Source organism: Tupaia chinensis, unplaced genomic scaffold (genome assembly GCF_000334495.1).
Source record: "Tupaia chinensis unplaced genomic scaffold, TupChi_1.0 Scaffold000018_1, whole genome shotgun sequence".
NCBI lineage: Eukaryota > Metazoa > Chordata > Mammalia > Scandentia > Tupaiidae > Tupaia > Tupaia belangeri.
The window spans coordinates 356,458-377,282 of record NW_006159448.1 but is presented as its reverse complement, the minus strand read 5'-3'; the positions used below and the strand labels follow the sequence as shown (position 1 = coordinate 377,282).

General features: G+C 39.4%; 1 protein-coding gene across 1 annotated transcript in view; it reads right to left on the bottom strand.

The window, feature by feature from the left end:
* Positions 1-20,825, bottom strand: part of PTH2R (parathyroid hormone 2 receptor) — a 135,708-nt gene that overhangs the window by 33,122 nt on the left and 81,761 nt on the right. The window contains exons 8-9 of the mRNA XM_006140066.3: positions 18,033-18,093; positions 5,007-5,073 (exon numbers count right to left, since the gene is read on the bottom strand). Coding sequence (XP_006140128.1) covers positions 5,007-5,073; positions 18,033-18,093 — 128 coding nt within the window. The remainder of the gene's footprint in view (positions 1-5,006; positions 5,074-18,032; positions 18,094-20,825) is intronic.

The window sequence follows — 20,825 nt, the reverse complement described above, 5'->3', positions numbered from 1 at the left end:
GGTTTGTGGCCTGCCCATCCCCCCCAGGCAGTGATTTCTCACATACCCTCTCTCTGTGTCTCTCTGTCTCTGTCTCTGGCAAACACATGAACCCTATGGCAAAAATCTAAAAATAAATATTTTTAAAAATCAAAATATCTAAATATCTCTTTCTTCATCACAAAGCTTTCTAATAGCACCAAATATTATAGTACTAAAATGTTTTAATTACAGGGTAAAAAAGTAAATCCTAGCAACAAGAGGTAATAATGATTACATTTTTGATAAGATACATATACAGGCCTTTTAAAAATAAGTCAAACTATCAGTATGCTAGGCTTTTTAAGTACAGCTAGACAGAACATCCTGGGACTAGAAGGGCCTCAGCACAGCCTCTGGAGTCCTCATGGTGTTAGCCCGGGAGCATCTCAGATCTGAGCAGCCACTTACAGACCCACAAAGCACAAGTGTTACATTATTGCTGTGCAGAACTGACTGTATTTTAATTACTTTTCGACATTTTATAGGATAAAGTGTTTGACGGGGAGAGTCCACCTCGGTTGTGGTCAAGTTTTTAACATAAGAGAAATACAAATTATTATAGTTAATGATCTTAGTGTTGGTGCCAACCACTCTTCCTCATGCAGTCCAACTACATTTTTTTTTAAAGTTTATTTACTTTGTCTATGAGAGAGAGATAAAGAGAGGGAACCAAAGCAGGGTCTTCATGGTGCAACCCACTCCTAGTCTCAGTTCAGACCATAAGCATAGATCATGGGCATATGTGTGCATTCAGTGTTCTTAGGGAGGCTCCAGGCCCTGAACCTATGGTCTTCCCTATGCGGATTCAGTTACTTTATCACTGTGCCACTGCCTAGCCCTTGTCCAGTATTAACTCCTGTATTTCATACTATTATTCCCAGATTTCAGAGGGCAAAAGTAGACCCTGAATTTAAATTACTTGCCCAAGGCCAGCCTGCAACCTCTACAAAAGTGTAGACGTGAGATTCTAACAAAGACAGCCTGGCCCAGAGTCTGTTTTTAACTACTGTGACTCACATCTGCAAGGTGGTCAGAAAAGGCCTCTCTAAGAGGTTACCTTTAAACTGTGACCTGAAAGAATGGCTGTTAGGTGACAAGCAGAGGAACAGCGTGCCAACATTACAGAACAGCACGGGCAAGGGCCTTGAGGTAGAAATACTATGGCAGGTTCGCAGAACCAGAAGAAAGCCTCTGTGTGGACCTGAGACAGCATGGCAGAAGGTGACACGACATGAAAATCTACCATTGTCACCATTTCATCAGATTAGTTCTCAATTCCTGAGCTCCTTCAAGGTCTGGCCCCTGCCTGCTTTGCAGCCTTAACTCCTGACACTACTGCACACACAACCCTTGCTCAGATACCACAAAATGCTCTTACTCCCTATCAACCCGAATGGATGAATTTCCCCCATTAATCTCTACTTTCTTTGCTCATGATTTCATGTTTCTTATTAATTCCTACTTCCAAGGTAGATGTTAAATGTCTTTGATTTCTTGAAAGCCAATCTTACTTATTAAGCTCCGGTCTTTGAAATTTTATGTAAAATAATCACTGTCCTTGGCATCCAAGCTTTAAAATGCATTGACTTGGGATGAGTAGATGGCATAATGGTTACATCACTGGACTCCCACATAGTCAACCACAGTTCGAGTCCCGGACCCAGTGGCTTAAAAGTCATGCCAGGCACATGTGTGTATGTGCCCAAGATCCCAAGAGGAGAATGGAATAGAAGGGACTGTGGTATGGCCACCCCCCAGGGGGCTGATTTCTCACTTTCTGTCTCTGTCTGGTGAGCACACACGCCCCATAACAAAAGTCTCTCTCTAAAAAGAAAGAAAAGAAAATGCATTGATGTGGGTTCCCTGTGAATCTTCTAATTGCTGGATTTGCAGGAGTTGTGTGTGTGCTTTAATGGATCCTCTGAACCATTAAACCTGGCAGTCCTACTACCTGGTATTTCACATCCAATACAATTATCCACCCAGGGCCTTCTACACTCTTACCCACAGGAAGACCAGATCTCTCTCCTAGAAGCTCTATGTTCTTGAGGCTTACCATCTTAACTATAGAAGTATTTCTTTCATGTCGCTGCAAATTACACTGTGGAGAATTTCTTTGTAATTCTTCGTTGTGTAATTTTTTTCTCTTAGTCTTCCTCTTGCCTTTCTAGGTTTTTGCTTTCATAACTTAGCCTTCTAAGTTACTGATAAAAAAAAAGTGGACTATTGGTTTCATATCCAATTCTTGACATTATATGAAAACTTTTATATATATTAATAGATTGTGAGTAAATTAAGAACCCCTAATGGAACAGTGATAACCCCTGAGCTGCAATAATGAAACAAAAAAGGAACTTATTGAACAGTAGGGACTCCTGAACCCCTTCTGTGGTCTTTGAGATTAATATTAAAAAAGTATTTTTCAATGCTTGCTTTGGAGCTGTCAGATTTTAATTCAAGAAAATGAAAATAGCCTTTTACCTAACTTTTCTTAAAAATGTATTAAGTATACCATCATTTATAGTTCTCCTCTGCCAAAGGTGACTCTTCTAGAAGCTCTTTAATCACTTTACTGTTTCACACTGCAATTTGTAACCCTCAGCAAATAAACTTCTAATCTACATTAATGATGTGATGATGGATCTATAAGCAAACAACAAAACTTCCAGTTGGAAAAAAGAATGGGTCCATGGGAAATGTCCCTAGGATATACTTTTCTCCACCATTCTTTTCTTCATTTCCTAATAATTTTGCAAAATAGGCCCTTCCTTTTGGCAAATGAAAAATAAAACCTAGCCATTATATACAGAAGTAGATACATTTAAGAGCAATGACTATCTCTTATTTTATCAGTGCTAGTATAAGGCTACTAATATCACAAAAGGCAATTAAGATATAAGTTGTCCTATAAAAGACAATACTATAATATGGAGGATCAAACATATAGAGAAATTATAGAAAAGGGAAATAAAAGGCTTCAAAATACAGATTATAGAGTACCAATGGGGAGAAAAGGAAAATCAGAGTAGTAAACACCAGACCTTACTTCATAAATTTTACTTTTAAGTTCATCGATGCTCTCTCAGGCTTATAGCTGTAGTTCTGAAATGGTTTATTATTAGATTAATACAGCAGCACTTAACATACATTCAAAATTTAAATTATAGACCAGCCCATGGCCTGGTGGTTAAGGAGGCTGGATCCCACATGGTTGACCATGTGGTTTTAGTCTTAGACCTGGGGGCTTGAAAAGCATGCTGGACACATGTGCATGTATGCCCAAAATCCAGAGACGAGGGAGAGATGGAGAAGGGATTGCCTTATGACCATGCCCCATAGGGAGTGCTTTCTTGCTCTCTCTCTCTCTCTCTCACTCTCTCATACACACACACACACACACACACACATACACATACACACACACACATATTCCCTCTGGTAATTTTTTAAATTAATACATAAGAGCTTATAAATTTAGGGGAATTGGGTCTAATTTGATAGTAGGATGTTTTAGCAAGGATAAAAACCAGCTGCAATAAAACTGTTCTATATTTTATTTCCCTCTATAAACATATTATGGGTCTTCTAAAAATGTAGATTCCTTTTGATTCTCTTCTATTTTTCTTTTTCTTCTTTTCCTATAAGATAAATGAGGGTTTTTTAATTTTTTTTTTTATTTGCAGAGAGCACATGTGCTAACCAGGGAGAGGCAGAGGAAGAGGGGGAGGGAAAGGAGAAAGTAGTCCCCTTTGGGGTGTGGCTGTCATAATTCCTTATCTTCCATTTCTTCATTCCATCAGAATTTTGGGCACACACTTCCATGTGCCCTACATTTTCTCAAGCCACCAGGACTAGAACTCAACACATGGTTGGCTGTGTGGAATCCAGTTCCCCTACCCATGAGGCTATGGGGCTGGCTTGGAGGTAAATAAGCTTTTATCTGATTCTCTGGTTGATCCTACAAAACCTCAACCATATTACCAATAATAACTGCCCTTCTAGATCCAGTATGCCAATATGCTGACAAAATGGATAATGCACTGTTAAAAAGAGAGTAAGAGAGAGAGAAGTAAGAAACTGGAAAATAAGGAAAGACCAAAAAAAAAAAGTTAATAAGACTGGTAAATTATTTTCTAGTGATTTTACACTTAATATTAGTCCTCTTTTAAAGATACTTACAATCTTTTGTTACATAAATGAACACCAAGAAGACATAGGTGTTATAATTTCTTTACCATACCACAGAGAAGCTGATGCCATTAAAGAAAGTCTAGAGTAAATATCTGGTGAGCTTTGTTAGACCCAAGGAATTGCACGGTCTCGTTTTCCTTTGTGACACAGATGCAGTGTGTAGTATGTTTACAAGTGGACAGGCCTGGTGAAATCCGCATTGCTGGCTCTAGTCATTTTCTTACCACCTATTAGTAGTCTGTAGCTATTTCTTGGCATGAGGTCCACTTAATTCCTTTGGAGGAGTATGTCAAATAAAAGCTTTAGGTGATGTTCTACAATGAGTCAGACTAACATTCTCTCAGTAATTTCTCTGTTCTGCTATTCCATCTTTCCCTCCACACCACCCTGACTTACAACCAGATAAAAACATTAAAGTGGAACTATAACAGATGAAAACTATGAAGAGATTTAGGGTCTCACAAATCCCTAAACATAAACGTCATCGATATTTGGACATTTTCGAGTTGCACTAGTTAATTAGAGGAACGGTATGTATTTTCTGCCTGGGTCTCAGTGACAGCCATAAGTAAGGGTCTGATTCCCTACCCAGACTCTCCCAACAGTTACTGCTGTACATGTGAGAGTCTGTAAAACCTACTGTGGAATAAAATGACAGACAAACTTTCTCCAGGTTTTATCGCCAGTTTAATTATTCATTTTTAAAACGAATAAACAAGCAAAAAGCTATTCAAGCTTTAAACTTACCAAAAATGAACAAACAAGCAAAAAAACTATTCAAGCTTTAAACTTACCCCAATGGCTGCTAAGATTGGGGCTTGGTAAATCCATTTTATGTCTCCAGCATTAAGTTCCCAGCACCTAAAACATAAAGGAGAACAAACTGGCAAAGTAAATAAGATAATTAAGTAGCATTTTAACTTCCAACAAAAACACCATCCCCAAACTTCTGTTTAAGAAACAAAGATTTGGGGCCAGCAGGTAGCAAAGTGGTTGAAGCACAGGACACCCACATGGTCAACTGCAGCTTGAAAATCATGCCAGGCATACATGTGTGCATGCCCCAAATCCCAGAAGGAGAAGGGATTGTGGTGTGGTTATTCCCCCAGGGGATAATTTCTCACTTTCCCTTTTACTAGCTCCTTCTGGCAAGCTCATAGGCCCCACAGCAAAAACCCACCCCCCAAAAAAAGTACAATCTTCTAAGCATAGTGCAATAGATACTTCACTTTTATTACCATTGTAATTAGCTATAATAATTAAAACTTGTTGATAGAATAATGTCCTCTCTTGGGACCAGCAGATGGCATAATGATTACATTGCTGGACTCTCACATAGCTGATCATGATTTGAATCCCAAATTCAGAGGCTCTAAATTCATGCTGGGCGTGTGTGCATGTATGCCCAAAAATCCCAAGAGGAGAATGGAGAAGAAATTGCAGCATGGCCATCCCTCTGGGGTTGATTTCTTGCTTTCTGTCTCTCAGTCTCTGTCTATTCAGCAAGCACACATGCCCTCTAGCAAAAATCTCTAAAAAGAAAAGAAAAGAAAGAAAAGAAAAGAAGAGAAGAGAAAAGAAAAAAGTTTTCTCAGAACACCCAGGTGGCATAGTGGTTAAAGTGGCTGGATCCCACATGGCCAACTGTGCAGTTTGAATCCAGACCCAGTGGTTTAAAAGCACACCACCTAAATTCTACCATGCCTAAATTCTAAAATCTCAAGAGGAGAGTAAGGAGAAGGGATTGTAGTGTGATCATTCCCCCTAGGGGACGCTTTCTCACTTTCCTTTTCTCTCTCTTTCTGTCTCTCTGGTAAATGAGAGCACACCCTAAAGCAAAAAAAAAAAAAAAAAAAAGAAAGAAAAAGAAAGTCATCTCATTCTCTGAAATTGCAGCAATTCTCTTTTATAGCTCTATAAATTGTAAAAATACTGACAATAATGCTAATCATTTTTTAAAAATTTGCTACAGGGCGCATGTGCTTCCCAGAGACACAGAGAGGGAGAAAAGGAGGGAAAGTGAAAAAAATATTTATACCAGGGATGGCCACCCAGCAACCCCCTCAGTTCTGTTCTTCTTTTGAAATTTTGGGCCAATACCCAGCATATTTTTCAAGCCACTGGGTCTGGGGACTCCAACCATTCAATTGGCCATGTGGAATCCAAGCCACCTTGACCACCACACCACCAGCTGTTCTATAGATCATTTCAGAAGTGCAATTGAAAATTGAATGCAAATTATTCTTATCTATAGAAATAAAAATTAGCTGAGCTCAGTGAAGTGTGATTGATTAATGTCTTGTGAATATTGAATACTTCTTGTATTTAGTTGTACATGTTCAGCATTCATTTTACTGAATATAAACATGTAGTTCATTCATTTCTCCTTTGAATCAATTATAACATCTTAATAGTTCCCTAATTAAGTGAGTTTTTAAAAATCTTTGACAGTGATGGAGGCGGGAGGTGGCATGATGGTTAAGGTACTAGATTCTCACATGGCCAACTGTGGTTCAAGTCCCAGACCTGGAAGACGGAAAAATCATCCCAGGCACATGTGCATGCATGCCCAAAATCCTGAGAGGAAAATGGAAGAGAAGGGATTGTGGCGAGGCCATTCTCCCTAGGGAGGTGATCTCTCTCTTTCTCTCTCTCTCTCTCTCTCTCTCTCTCTCTCCCCCTCTCTCTCTCCCCTGCCCCCATTTTTCTCCAGGGAGTGCACATGCCCTATGGCAAAAATAAATAAATAAATAAATAAAACCACTTTTGTTTAAGTTTGTGTAAGATCCACATTTTATTTTTAATTTTAAGATTTCTTTTTAGCATACTAATAAAAAATACTATACAAGGCCAACAGGTGGCATGGAAGTTAAGGTGGCTAGTTCTCCCATGGCCAACTGCACAATTGGAGTTCCTAAGCAGCAGTTTGAAAAACATGCTGCGTACATGTGCATGTCCCAAATCCTGGAGGAAAATGAAGGAAAGGGTACTGTGGCATGGCTGTCCCCACAGGAGAGTAATTTCTCTCTCTCTCTCTCTCTCTCTCTCTCTCTCTCTGTCTTGCAAGCACATGTGCCCTAAGGCAAAACTTTACATTAAAAAAAAATACTATACAATTTACTTATTTGTTGTATTTTTTCTGCACACCTCCTACCCCAACTAGAATTTAAGTTCTATTTGGATCGAGATTATTATTTTGCACCATGATGTATTACAAGTGCCTAGAATAGTACATAGTGTGTAGGTAGGTAGGTAATAAATATTTGTTGGATTGACTTGACATAAACTGAGTCCAAAATAACTTTGACTCAACCTCATCCAACCTGGTTTGTACAGCAGAGGTCTTACATTAGAATAAACAGTACATAGTTGATAAAAAACTAGCTCCACTTAAAAGTTTAATGCAGCACTTTAAACAGTATTTTTAAATTAAAGATATATAAATAAAAGTCTTCAATTTCCTTTTCCTTAGACAAAACTCAGCATTGATTATGGCAATAGTAAATGATACTTTAAAAATTAACTGGTGGGGATAGAGTGATAACTTTTAAATTCTAGAAAATAAACTTACTAAGTTTACTTTTTAAAGTCAATAACATATACGTAGTAGAATGTTCTTTCAATCATTTTTAAAAGTAAGACATTTCAGTACATGTCTAATATCTACATCTTTTTAAAGTTTGATTTTTATGTATAAGCAATACATCCCCATTTCAAAAGTCAAATTACATAAAAATTTAGATATTGAGACATTTTAGTTCTACTCATGTTTGTCTACCGCTGCTCTTATTCCTCACTTTATAGAAAACATCTTTTACTACCTTATTCCATATGCTTCCAGTGTTTTCTTATACATATACAAACAAAAACAAATGTTATATTCTAATTTTACCCTCTTATAAAAAAAATGTTTTGTGTACTCTGTTCTGCAATTCATTTTTTTTGTTTTGCAGTTAAAACTTCACTTTCTTTTTGGAGGAGTTGAAATTTATTTTTTAATTTATTTTTTTATGTATATTAATCATTGTGCATCTTTACAGTGTACAAAATGGTTCTTTCCAGCATGAATACAGTGCATATTAGTCAAGTCAAAGACATTACCATGTATATTATCATCAACAGATAACTTTACATTTTCACACCTATTAAAAGTTTTGCTTGGGACCAGCAGTTAGCGTAATGGCTATGTCGCTGGACTCCCACGTAGTCGACCATGGTTCGCGTCCCGGACCCGGTGGCTTAAAACTCACACCAGGCGCGTGTGCATGCATGCCCAAGATCCCAAGAGGAGAATGGAGGAGAAGGGATTGCGGCGTGGCTAAACCCCCCTCGCTTTCTGTCTCTCTGTCTCTCTGTGTCTGTCTGGTGAGCGCACACGCCCTATAGCAAAAAACCTCTCAAAAAAAAAAAGTTTTGCTTGTTTTTTTCCCTGATCCCCTCCATCCCAACCCCTACTACCCACTCCCTATGACCCGCCACCTTCTATAATATCTCCAGTATCCACAATTAGCCTCCCTGCTATATACAATCTCTCAGTTTCTGCTATAGATTATAGATATTCAGTTTCTTTATATCTATATCAAGGGAACTTAATATCACAGTATTCCACTGGGAAGACCATAGCGAAATAAGCCAGACCGCTACACCAGTGGGTAATTCTGAGGCAACTGAGCCTGAAATCTGCAAAGTCAATAGACTTAAAATGTGAGTAATATGGAAGTCTAAAGCACAGAAGTCTTGTACTTTACTAAACATTTCTTAGCATTATTCACATGCATCAATTTTTTGCTTCATTCAACCAGACAACAAAGGTTAAAGACAGTGTTACCGAGTTACACAGAATGTGTATCGAACTTCCTTAAAGAAGCTTTCTGCTATAATGAAGGTGGCATGTATTGTGTGAATATAAATTGAACATTGATTCACCAGCTACACACTTCCTGAATCCCATAAATTTTCTTTTCCCTTTTTGATATCCGTTAATATCTTCACAATATTCTTTCTTTGCCTCAATGACATTTTCCATTTCACCTGGGATTCAATGATACAATTCTAGTTCGATAAAATACTTGCATTTGGAAGTAGGTCAAAAAAAACAGCTCCCTCTAAACACGTGAAAAACTTGACTGTGATAGTTTGAAATCTGATCTGAATCTTTTTTTCTTTTTTTTTTTTTAACTGCAATGGTCTTTAATGTCAAAGTTTCAAATCTTCCCTATGATAGGAGAGGCAACTGAGATTTCAGACTTTTCTTTATTTTTAAAGAACATGCTATGCATCCTTGTTTTAATTAATTCATTAATAACTCAACTCACTATATTTGTGAACCTGGCCCCAAAACTACCCTTTGTTCAGATTTTTTTAATATGTTTTAACACTCTAGGAAATCCAGTTCCAAATGGTAGAGCAAGAGGCACAAAGGTCTGACTAGAAAGACCTTCCTAGAGTCGGTTAGAAGCAGATGCTTTGTTCTGCTGGAGGGATCCAGAGAACTGCACTGACTGAATACTGCATTCTCTCCACAACTCACAATCGATAGAAGTAGAGGAGCTGAGAGAAATCCAGCCCCAAGCGCCAGTAGATGCCCTAAGAATGTCAGAGGGTTTCTTTTCATGCTCCTTTCCATTGCAAGCCCCCAGCTTTCCTGCTGGGATGATAAAACAAAAGTGTAGCAAAGAGTTATGGATTTTCTTCATTTGTTGGCATCTCTTGTCTCCTTTGAAGGAAGCAGAGGGCCATAAGGAAGTAGCTTGTAAAGTGAATTTGCTATGGTAAATAAAAGGAAAGAGAAACAAAATCACTCATATTTTAATTTCAGTCGTCGCACCTAGACTACATAATTATCACTCACGATAGAATTTTAAAACTAGAGGAGACTGCCTTGGTATAGTCAATAGAGTTTAGCATTATCTTTGAAATCCAGGCCTGATTTTTCTATCTATAAATGGCCAAGATGCAGAAAAACTCAGAGTTCTTGCTTTGAAAGGCCAGATCAGAACAAGTTGAGTCTCAACTGTGAGAAACATAAATAGGGACCCCATCTGTCCTTTGGAGATACTGAGTCAGATCTCACCACCTGAACTTCGTGGTACGACACTATACAGAGGTCAGATTACACCCAAGAAAACCCAGAACTTACTATCCATATAAAAGCTGAATTTTATGAGAAATTGAATCAGGCTATTTTGAAATCATGCCAGATAAATAGTAACACAGTTAAATTTTATATGCAAAATCAAATATAAAATGACTCCCTCACCCAATAATTCCAGATTAGAACACTGCAGGCGTCAAGAACTAATTCTGAATAAGGTAGAGATAAAATGAAGTATTTACACAATAAAGTCACAAGATATAACTTATATTAATTGTTCACATTAATTGACCAGTTTTTTTGTCATTTTTTTATTAATTTTTTTTCATTTCATTTTCTTCCATACATTCAATCACATTATTATTTGTCTTACAAAACAGGCACTTCAACAAGCGAACATCTCTCCCCAGTACAGTTGATAAAACTATGAAATATCTTAGACAACACCACACCTCTTTGTGCCATCAATGCTTTTCCTCCCTGTCCCTCCCCCAAATGCCCTTCCTCAGACCCTCCTCTTTCACACACACTGTATCTGGTATTTACATCTATATTCTGTGTTTCTATATCCTTTAGACCATTAGTTTCAGTCATAGAGTGCAGACACTCGGTATATATTAAGTGGGGACATACAATGCCTCTCCTTCATAGCATGGCTTGCTTCACTCAGCAGTAAGTCTTCCATATTCATCCACTTCCTGTCAAAAGCCAGGGTTTTGTTGTTTTTTATGGATGAATAGTATTCCATTGAGTACATGTGCCACAGTTTTTCTAACCATTCATCAGTTCCTGGGCATTTGGGTTGTTTCCATGATTTAGCAATCGTGAAAAGTGCCGCAATAAACATCAATGTGCAAGCACTTTTCCGATTAAGAATTCTTCTGTCCTTTGGATAGATACCAAGCAGTGGGATTGCTGGATCATATGGTAGTTCTATTTGTAGATTTTTTAAGAATCTCCAAATTGTTCTCCACAGTGGTTGGACCAATTTACATTCCTACCAGCAGTGTAAGAGAACCATTTTAGAGTAATATTTAGTATCAGTTTCATTTTTCAACACATTAGGCACTCAATGCATTCTTTGATTCAAAAATAACAAATTCCTATTTTTTCAGTAAAAAGATGTGGTTATTAATGTTTTAAGATTTAGTTTATGATCTTTAAGAAAGAAAACAAGAAATAACTAAGAAAACTAACTAGGTAATTTAACATAAAATGCATTATAAACATATTTGCCTTTTTCTGTGCTCTAGGCCAGGAATAGCTGTTAAGTGGATGGATAAATCAATCAAAATTCTGCTCTAGGCTGGCTGTAAACTTTGAGAATGCATCCTGATCTCTCTGGATCTTATTTTATTTATCTCTAAAATGAGGGGATGGGACTAGAAAATGCCTTAGGTCCTACCACCTCTAAAATTAAAATCTAGGTTACACAGTTACACGTCTCAGAATGTTATTATTATAGCATTAGTTAATACCTCCTGACTAACTCAATTTCCTCCCCTAGAATCAAATAACAGATGCTACAAATTTTCTTTCATATTTTCAGTATCACTGCCCAAATATAACAATAATGATAGCAATATAGATACCATTAACCTTCAATTATTAACAAATCCAAATAGCATAAAGGGATAAAAACAGGGCCAACAGATGGCATAGCAGTTACATTGCTGGACTCCCAGTTCAAGTCCCAGACCTAGCGGCTTAAAAATCACACTGGGTACATGTGTGTGCATGCCCAAGATCCCAAGAGAACAGAGGACAAAGGATTGCAGTGTGACTTCTCCCATGGGGACAGGGTGGAGAGGTGGGTGATTTCTCACTTTCCCTCTCACTGTCTCTCTCTCTCTCTCTCTGTGGCAAGCACACACACCCTAAGAAAAAAACCTCTTAAAATAAAGAGATAAAAACAAGTGAAAATGAAGGCCAAAAGTTCTAGAACTGAGGGAAGTTGATGAATGGGAGCTTTGAAGCAAGTATTAGGAAGGCTGAACCTGAAGATAGTGGCTCTGTGAGTTCAGATACTGAGGAACGGCAAGGGACAACTTCTTGACAGAGTCCAGGAGCTCACACAGCGTGGCCTTTTCTTCAGTGCATAGCAAACGAAATACTCAGTAACTCAAAACAGACATATTGGTTCAAACTAAGGAAAGGATCCCAGGAGAGAGCAAAAAGGAAAACGCTGTCAGAAAATGGACACTATCTGTGGACGTGAAATTGTATCCTGTTAACAAAATTATGCTCAGGGCCCAGTCTGGTGACGTAGTCAGCAGGAGCCCAGTCTGGTGACGTAGGCAGCAGGAAACAGAACTACAGGGCTGGAAGATATATGGCCAGTTATGGGCTCAGAGCCCTGGCCAGGATGGCTTGAAAACATGCCAGGCTCATGAGTATATGCCCAAGATCCTGACAAGCTGGGGGGTCGGGGAAGGGGATGATAGTGCGACAAGACCCTGTCGGGAGCACTTCTCTCTCTCTCCCCCTTGTGCAAGCACATGCCCTCTATCATGAATGAAATCGACTCTAACAGAAAGAATGCTCAGCATTTACGTGCGTGTATGTACCTATATCTGTATACCGTCTCTCTTTCAATCATCTTTGCATTTAAAATAAATGTATTAGTCTGTTAGGCCTGTCACAACACAATACCATAGACTGGGTGGGTTAGACATCAGTCATTTTCTCAGTCTGGGGCTTTAAGTTTGAGGTGAGGGTGGTAAGGCCTCTCCTCCTGGCTTGTAGGCAGCCTCCTTCTCGCTGTGTGTTCATATGACCTCTTCTATGTGTGTAGAGAGAAGGAAAGCAAGCCCTCTGCTGTCTCTTCCGGTAAGGATACCAATCCCATTGGGTGGTCAGAAAAGCCATGACATACTTTTCTATGTAAAAAGGTGTCATGACTTTTCGACAAACCAATACAACAGCAGAGCCCCACTCTTACGGCCTCATTCAGCTTTAATTACCTCTTCATAGGCTTTATCACCAAATACAATCACAGTAGAGGTTCTGTAGTAGGCAGTTAGTTATTCATGAGCAGGCAGCCCTAAGAGAAAAGCGAAAGGCTCATCTAGCTCCAAGGTGCCAGGAGGGCGAGACAATTTGCCATCTTCCTTCCTTGGGGCCTGAGGGAAGCGCACAGGGATGGTTCGTAGATTTTTCTCTTATCAAAAAGACACAAGCAAGTGTTTTGGTCAATGCTCTAATTCCCATTAGGGTGATGGACTAACTGGGCAGTCTAATTGGGGCAGCCTGGCTCGCATTGGGCCTGCGCAATTAGGTGATCAAGTTCTTCATTCTTTACCTGTGAGGAAGGTGCACAGGTGCAGGAAAATAACATGTGGATTCTAATTTAAAGGAAGGACATAGACAGCGTAAGGGGCCTCCCGCTAATGAATATTCATGACCTCTAGTAATAAAAATAACGGTTAACTAGCACCAAGCGTGGTTGCCACCTGGCAATCCGCCCGCCCAACAACCTTTCTGGGTGTACTTCCTTTCTTTTTCGTTTCGTTTTATTAAATCTTCTTTTCTACCTACTTCATTCGTGGTTGCAGTTTCATTTTGCGCCTAGGGACAGATCTCTAATTTTAGTGATCTGGACCCAAAGAACCAAGGATTTCACAACGCAGCTCAACACTCTCCCATCCGCTAACAGTTCTTCAACGTATGAATTTTAGGGAGACACAGATTAGTTCATAACAAAACCTTGACCATGACAGCAAAGAACAGGTATCTGAATGCTCTTCCACTTTCTCCTTTTCTTTGACTAATTACTACAAATGGAAATAATATTTTTAAATGAATATTTCAGTTCTCATTCATCATACAGTGCCTAAAGATAAGTAAAAGACAACCTGTAGGCTCTGGACAAAGTTCACTTGAGCCAATTAAAAGCCGATGCTGGGGCCAGCAGGTGGCACGGTGGTTCAGGGCACTGGACTTCCACATGGCCAACTATGGTTCAAATCCTGGCCCTGGCAGCTTGCTTGCTTTCTCTCTCTCTCTCTCTCTCTCTCTCTCTCCCTCTCTTATCAAATTTAAATAAATAAATAAAGTTAAATAAGCTAAAAAAATAAAAGCCTACCCTGTGAAGACTCACAACTTCAGTTAAAGTCAAGAATATTATTTTCAAAGAATTATTTATTTAATTCCATTTATCATTTTTTAATTTGACCAGACAGAGACACACACAGAGAGAGAGAGAGAGAGAAAGGGAAAGTGAGAAAGCAAGCTTCTAGGTCTGGGATTCAAACCACAGTCAGCCATGTGGGAATCCAGTGCCTTTAACCACCATGCCACCAGCCAGCCCCATAAAATAAAGAATATTATTCTCATTTTACAGATGGGAAGACTGAGGCTGAGAAGCTGCCATAGCTAGTGAACACAAGAAAAAACACATCTCGCAGTAGCTCACAACTTGAGTTAACTCAGACTTTATCATTGTTCAGTACGTACTTAGGAAATGGAGAGAAATGGTCAAATGGATTCATATGAATTCATTTAAAAACATCAGCAAGTGCTGATAAGTATGATAAGACAGAATTTCACTCATGCCCTCTACACTGAAGAGGTAGTGAGCACGTGTATTTACGGTTTTTCTTTCTGCACACCATGAAATTCAGGTATGTCTAATTTTATCACGTAAATGAAAACACATGCTAGTCGACAACACTGTATGTATACATGCAACATGAATACATAAGCATGAGCTCAAAGCTCAAGAAAAAATGTAAATTGTTGAAAACTCCAGGGTAGGAGGACAGAAGGTCAGATGTAGTGAAGACAAGCACACACTGCCTAGTGTACAATAGACATTGTCCTTTGCAACTCTTTCTTTTTTTTTTGGAGAGAATTTCACTGTAGGGCGCGTGCGCTCGCCAGACAGACAGAGAGAGACATAGAGACAGAAAGCGAGAAATCACCCCCCAGGGGGGATGGTCACGCCGCAATCCCTTCTCCTCCATTCTCCTCTCGGGATCTTGGGCACGCACGCACACGCGCCCGGCGTGAGTTTTAAGCCACCCGGTCCGGGACACGAACCGCGGTCGACTACGTGGGAGTCCAGCGACATAGCCATTACGCTAACTGCTGGTTCCCTGCAACTCTTGATTATCAAATATAAAACACCTGAAGGGCAATTAGCTGTCATTGATACCATAAAAGGAATCCCTCCCTAACTTCCTCCACAGATAACAAAAACGCCTCTTATCTCCGTAGAAACAACAAATCTGCCCATAGTATTTACTGAGTGTTCCCGGAACCCAAGTGTCTAACCTCTACGATTTATGGCTGTCCATCCTTGGGCTCTGGTCTTGGTCTCCTAGGGTGGATATAACATTCAATTAGCTTAATCTTTTCAAATTAGAACGTACCTGGTCAATAGTCAATAATGCTAGCCACTATTTTTACTATTTTCCTCCTACTTTTCTACCATGTCCTGCTAAAAATCTTTACAAAATGCAAGTGTGCTGTCATTATCACTAACCAAAGACCAAATATCTGAATGTGGCCTCTCACATGTCTGGAAGGTCATATCTCTTCCCCAGCCTAAGTTTTAAGCTCTAGCTTTAGCAAAATCAGAGCTCCATGGATTTGACAGAATCAAAATCAAAATATCAGATGAGTGGAAGAATGAGTCCTGCTTTCTAATGGAATAGCAATCAACAGAAATGTCAGTTTTTATCAAATTTGTATTAAATTTGTATTAAATACAAATTAATAAAATAATTAAAGAAACAATGTGTGCTGATAGATAGCACTCGCTGCCAGTGTATTGCAAACTCTGGGCTGCGTTTGTTTGTTTGTTACATATATTACCTTATTTAATCTTATAACAACCTGAGAAGAGCAGCATTCATTTTATCTGCATTTGACAGATGAGAAAAGCTGAGGCTCAGAGAGGTTAGGTAGCGCACCTGCTGTCCCAGAGCAGCCCTGTTAGTACCTGCCCCTGAGCTCCCCCTCATCACAGGCCCATTTAGTGTTTCCTATTTGACGCACTGCGCTAAGTGTTTTGTACTTATTCACGTCATTTCTGCATTATCTCCATTTTGTAAGTGAGAAACTGATGCGTGAACAGGTCATGTGTCTTTCCTGTGGTCACCAAACTCGCACCACCTGAACTAAGACTAAATTCAAAATCTTGAAAATTTGAAAGAAAATGAGTTTTCAACATCACATCACAAGACATTACTTTTTAAAAAATAATTATTTTATTTAACTTTATTTATTTTTATTTGACCCGAGAGGGACAGAGAGAGAGAAAGAGAGAGAGCAAGAGAGAGAAAATGAGAAAGCAAACCACCAGGTCCGGGACTCAAACCTCATTGGCCATGTGGGAGTCTAGCACCCTTAACCACCATGCCACCTGCCGGCCCCATCTCTGTACTTACTTTTAAAGGCTACATTAAATTAATCCCATGCTACCTGGAAGGTGCTAATGATTCAAAGAAAGGGATGGATTTCAATGTGCATTTGTTTTATTATTTTAAAATATTTAAGTCGTCAGGGCCAGCAGGTGCCATGGTGGTTAAAGTACTAGACTCCCACATTGTCAACTGTGGTTCGAGTCCTGAACAAGGTGGCTTAAAAATCACACCAGTTGTGTGTGTGTGCATGCCCAAAATCTCAGGATAATGGAGAAGTGCAGTGTGTCCATCCCCCTTGGGGAGTAATATCTCACTTTCTCTCTTACTGTCTCTTTCTCTCTCCAGCAAGCACATGTGCCCTACAGCAAAAAGAAAAAAAGAAAAAACTTAAAAGAATTCTTCTATGGAGGATTAAAAAAAAATTAAAAGGATGAAATCCATAGTCTGCATTAAATATGGATAAATAATTTCTTTTTTAAAGAATTACTTTATTGCAACGTATTTCTTTTACCCATTTATTTATTTTAATTTGAACATAGAGGGATAGAGTGAGAGAGAGAAAGAGAGAGGGAAAATGAGAAAGCAAGCTGCTGGGTCCAGGCCATGAGGGAGTCCAACACTCCTAACCACCACGCCACCTGCCAGCCCCAGGATAAATGATTTGTGAGTCCATGTGTGTTAATCATAAATAATGAAGACATATGAGACAACGGGGCACATTCATGATACACTGAATACATGAGAGACAAAATACGCCTGATACACAGATGCTCAATATTCTTTAGGTCTTAAAGTAGCCACTGACTGATGAAACCTATTTCCACATGTCCTTTGCCCAAGAATCACAAATAAAATGAACAGCTGCTCAGCAGGCTAAGAATCCATCAATCTGGCAACAAACTTGCCCCTGCATCTCTGAGACAGCTCCTGTGTGTCACCTTCTTCCTGTGAGGCTGTAACCTCATACTGCGGTCCTTATAACAACGCCATGATGAGGGAAAGCCGAAGCGGCAGAGCGAGCCAGAACATGACCAGTGCCTGTCTGACCTATGAGGCGTGTATCCTCCCACCTGCCGGCACTTACCCATCTCTTCCCCCTCACTTCCCACCATATGTTATAAGTTGATTTTGTAACCCATAGAGTCTGAGCATCTTAATCTGCCCTGTGAGTTCTTCCGTTCTATGCCCTCTGGGATAGAGAGCTTGCTACTAATGTACTGAAAGCTCCTGTTGCGTCCAGGTAGCTTCACGTGGCATCTGTAAAGAGCAACAGCATCAAGAACAGCCGCGAGTGTGAATTCTAAGCAGGGGGTCTGAGTCTGGAGAGTCTAAGGGTCTCTACCTTTCTCCTCACTCACCTCGCATCAGCCAGAGTGGCTCGTGCCACAGCCCAGGCTGCAGCAAATGTTGCCGGAACTCCTGGAATAAAAAAAGGATTCAGACACCATAGTTCTTTTAAGATTCATGGCTTTTTTTCTCCATCATACATAAGAGTATACTACTACAGTTGACGAGAATAACAAACATGAAAAATGTTCATATGTGACCCAGAAAAATGCACTTCATTCTCATCGTGTCAATTTGAGAAATCTATGAGGATGTCGATATCATTTGTTCCTGAAAATATGAAAATGAAGGTTGGCTCAGTTTTCATGTGAGGCATGTAGGGTCAAACCCTATTTGGAGGGGACTGAAGTCCCTGGGGATGGAAGTAGGTAGTGGTTGATGCATTTGACTTTGACTCTTGCCATACTGCCAGTCACCTGCTTCAACGAGGGAAGCAGCAGGGGACATTCATGAGAAGCTGAGGAAGCTGTTGTTTTTAAACGTTAGAACTTTTTCATTTTAAACGTGGAAGTAGAGGGGGCCAGCAGGTGGCATGGTGGTTAAGGCACTATACTTCCACATGGCCAACCTCAGTTTGAGTCCTAGACCCAATAGCCTGAAAATCATGCCAAGTGCATGTACATAAGTGCCCCCAAATCCCTAGAGAAGGACTGCAGTATGGCCATACTCTGGGGAAGGAGTGATTTCTCACTTTCCCTCTCTCTGTCTCTCTCTAGAGAACACATGTGCCCTATGGCAAAAACTTTTAAAAAAAAATGGTTTAGTTTCTTTATTTTCTTGGCTCATGTTGGCTCAAGAAAAAAAAGAATTTACATGCATTAATAGCTTAATAAAGGGTGATCACTATGTTAGTTTGACAATGTGAGCACTAACTACTTGTCCTTCATAAATGATAGACACCTCTGTACTTGCAACATCCAAGCCTTTACACTGACTTTCCAAAAGTCATTTGCCCCCTAGTAAAGGCTGTTTGATTCATATCATAGTTGACTAAACTCTGATATCATACGTGCACATGTGCACACATACACAAATCACAGCCAGACTTTTTTTTAAATTGCCATAGGTCAAATGCACTCACCAGAGAGAGACATGAGAGACACAGAGAGAGAAAAAGGGAGAAAGCAACCCCCCAGTGGGGTGTGGCTATTCCACAATCTCTTCTCCTCCATTTCTCTATCCTGTTGACATTTGAGGCAAATACACCCATAATCATAGCATGTTTTTATTTTTAAGAAGTTTTTTGCTTTTGGGTGCATGGGCTCATCAGAGAGAGACAGAGAGAGTGTAAAGGGAAGTGAGAAATCATCCTTCAGGGGGAGATGGCCTCACTGCAATCCCTTCTCCTCCATTCTCCTCCTGGGATCTTGGGCACACACACATGCACTCAATGTGATTTCAAGCCACGAGGTTCAGGACTTGAACCACGATTAGCCATGTGGGAGTCCAGCAATATAACCACTATGCCATTTGCTACCCTAAGGCTAGCATGTTCTTCAAGCCCTCAGGCTGAGATCTGAATCCACAGTCAGTCTGTGGGATCCAGCTCCCTTAACCACCAGACCATGGGGCTGGTCCATAAGCCATAATTTTATGGAACACTGCAATGGCATACTAAAATATTTTTAAAGAGTTATTTATTTAATTTTATTTATTATTGTTGTTGTTGTTTTTCAATGTGTCAGAGAGAGACAGAAAGAAAGAGAGGTAAAGTGAGGAAGCAAGCCACCAGGTCCGGAATTCAAACTGTGATCGGATATATGGGAATCCAGTACCTTAACTACCATGCCTCCTGCTGGCCTGGGACTAAAAGAGTTAAGAGATAACTTTCATTACGTGGCATTTATGAAAGAGATTACGTAAAAAAATATAGACAGATTTGAAGTCATCAGGTGGCATGGTGGTTAAGATGTTGTATCCCATACAGCCAACTCTGTGGCTTGAGTCCTAGACCTGGACACTTGAAAAACACACCAGGAACATGTGTGCATGTGCCCAAAATTCTGAGAGTGGAAGAGAAGGGATTTCAGCTTGGCCATCCCCCCTGGGGGATGATTTCTCATTTTCCCCCTCTTTCTCTCTCTTCAGCAAGCACACATGCCCTATGACAAGCATCTTTTTAAAATATTAAAAATTTAAAAAGTAGAGACCATAATAAAAACACTACAGAAACTAAGCACCTTACAAAGGGAGAAAAGACATTTTAATCTAGTTTGGAACATATTTTTATCAAGCATGACATTAAATTCTCTACCTTTTAAAGAACACATTAGTAATTTTTCAGATTTTTTTCCTCAACAACAAAGTAAATACAGAAATAGGTTCAAATGAAGAGACATTTCAGAAAAAAATGAAAATCATTGCTTGGGTTTCCTCTGTGATCATCTAACTAACTAATTTTAACCTTAGCCGGCCACTGTGACTATTGCATTTTATGACTACCTTCCAATTTTATTTATTGGTCGTTTAAAACTTTTTTTGGTCTGCTCAAATCCTGTGTTCTGGGAAATTTTTATCAAAATACAACTACCTAATCCTAGTTATTGGGTTCACCTAGCTTAGCCTATGCACCTGCCCACCAACCTACCTATTCTTACTTCCATTTCTGTCCAACTACTCACCCAGTAAGTACTAAGTTTCTAGTTATGAGTCAAGATTATTCAAGCCTCAGAAGGCAAAACAATGAACAAATAGGCAATATCTTTGTTTCCCTCAACTTATACTCTGATGAGGGATACAAAATTAACAATTAGTGCTCTCAACAAAAACACCATCACCAAAAAAAAAAAATATATATATATATA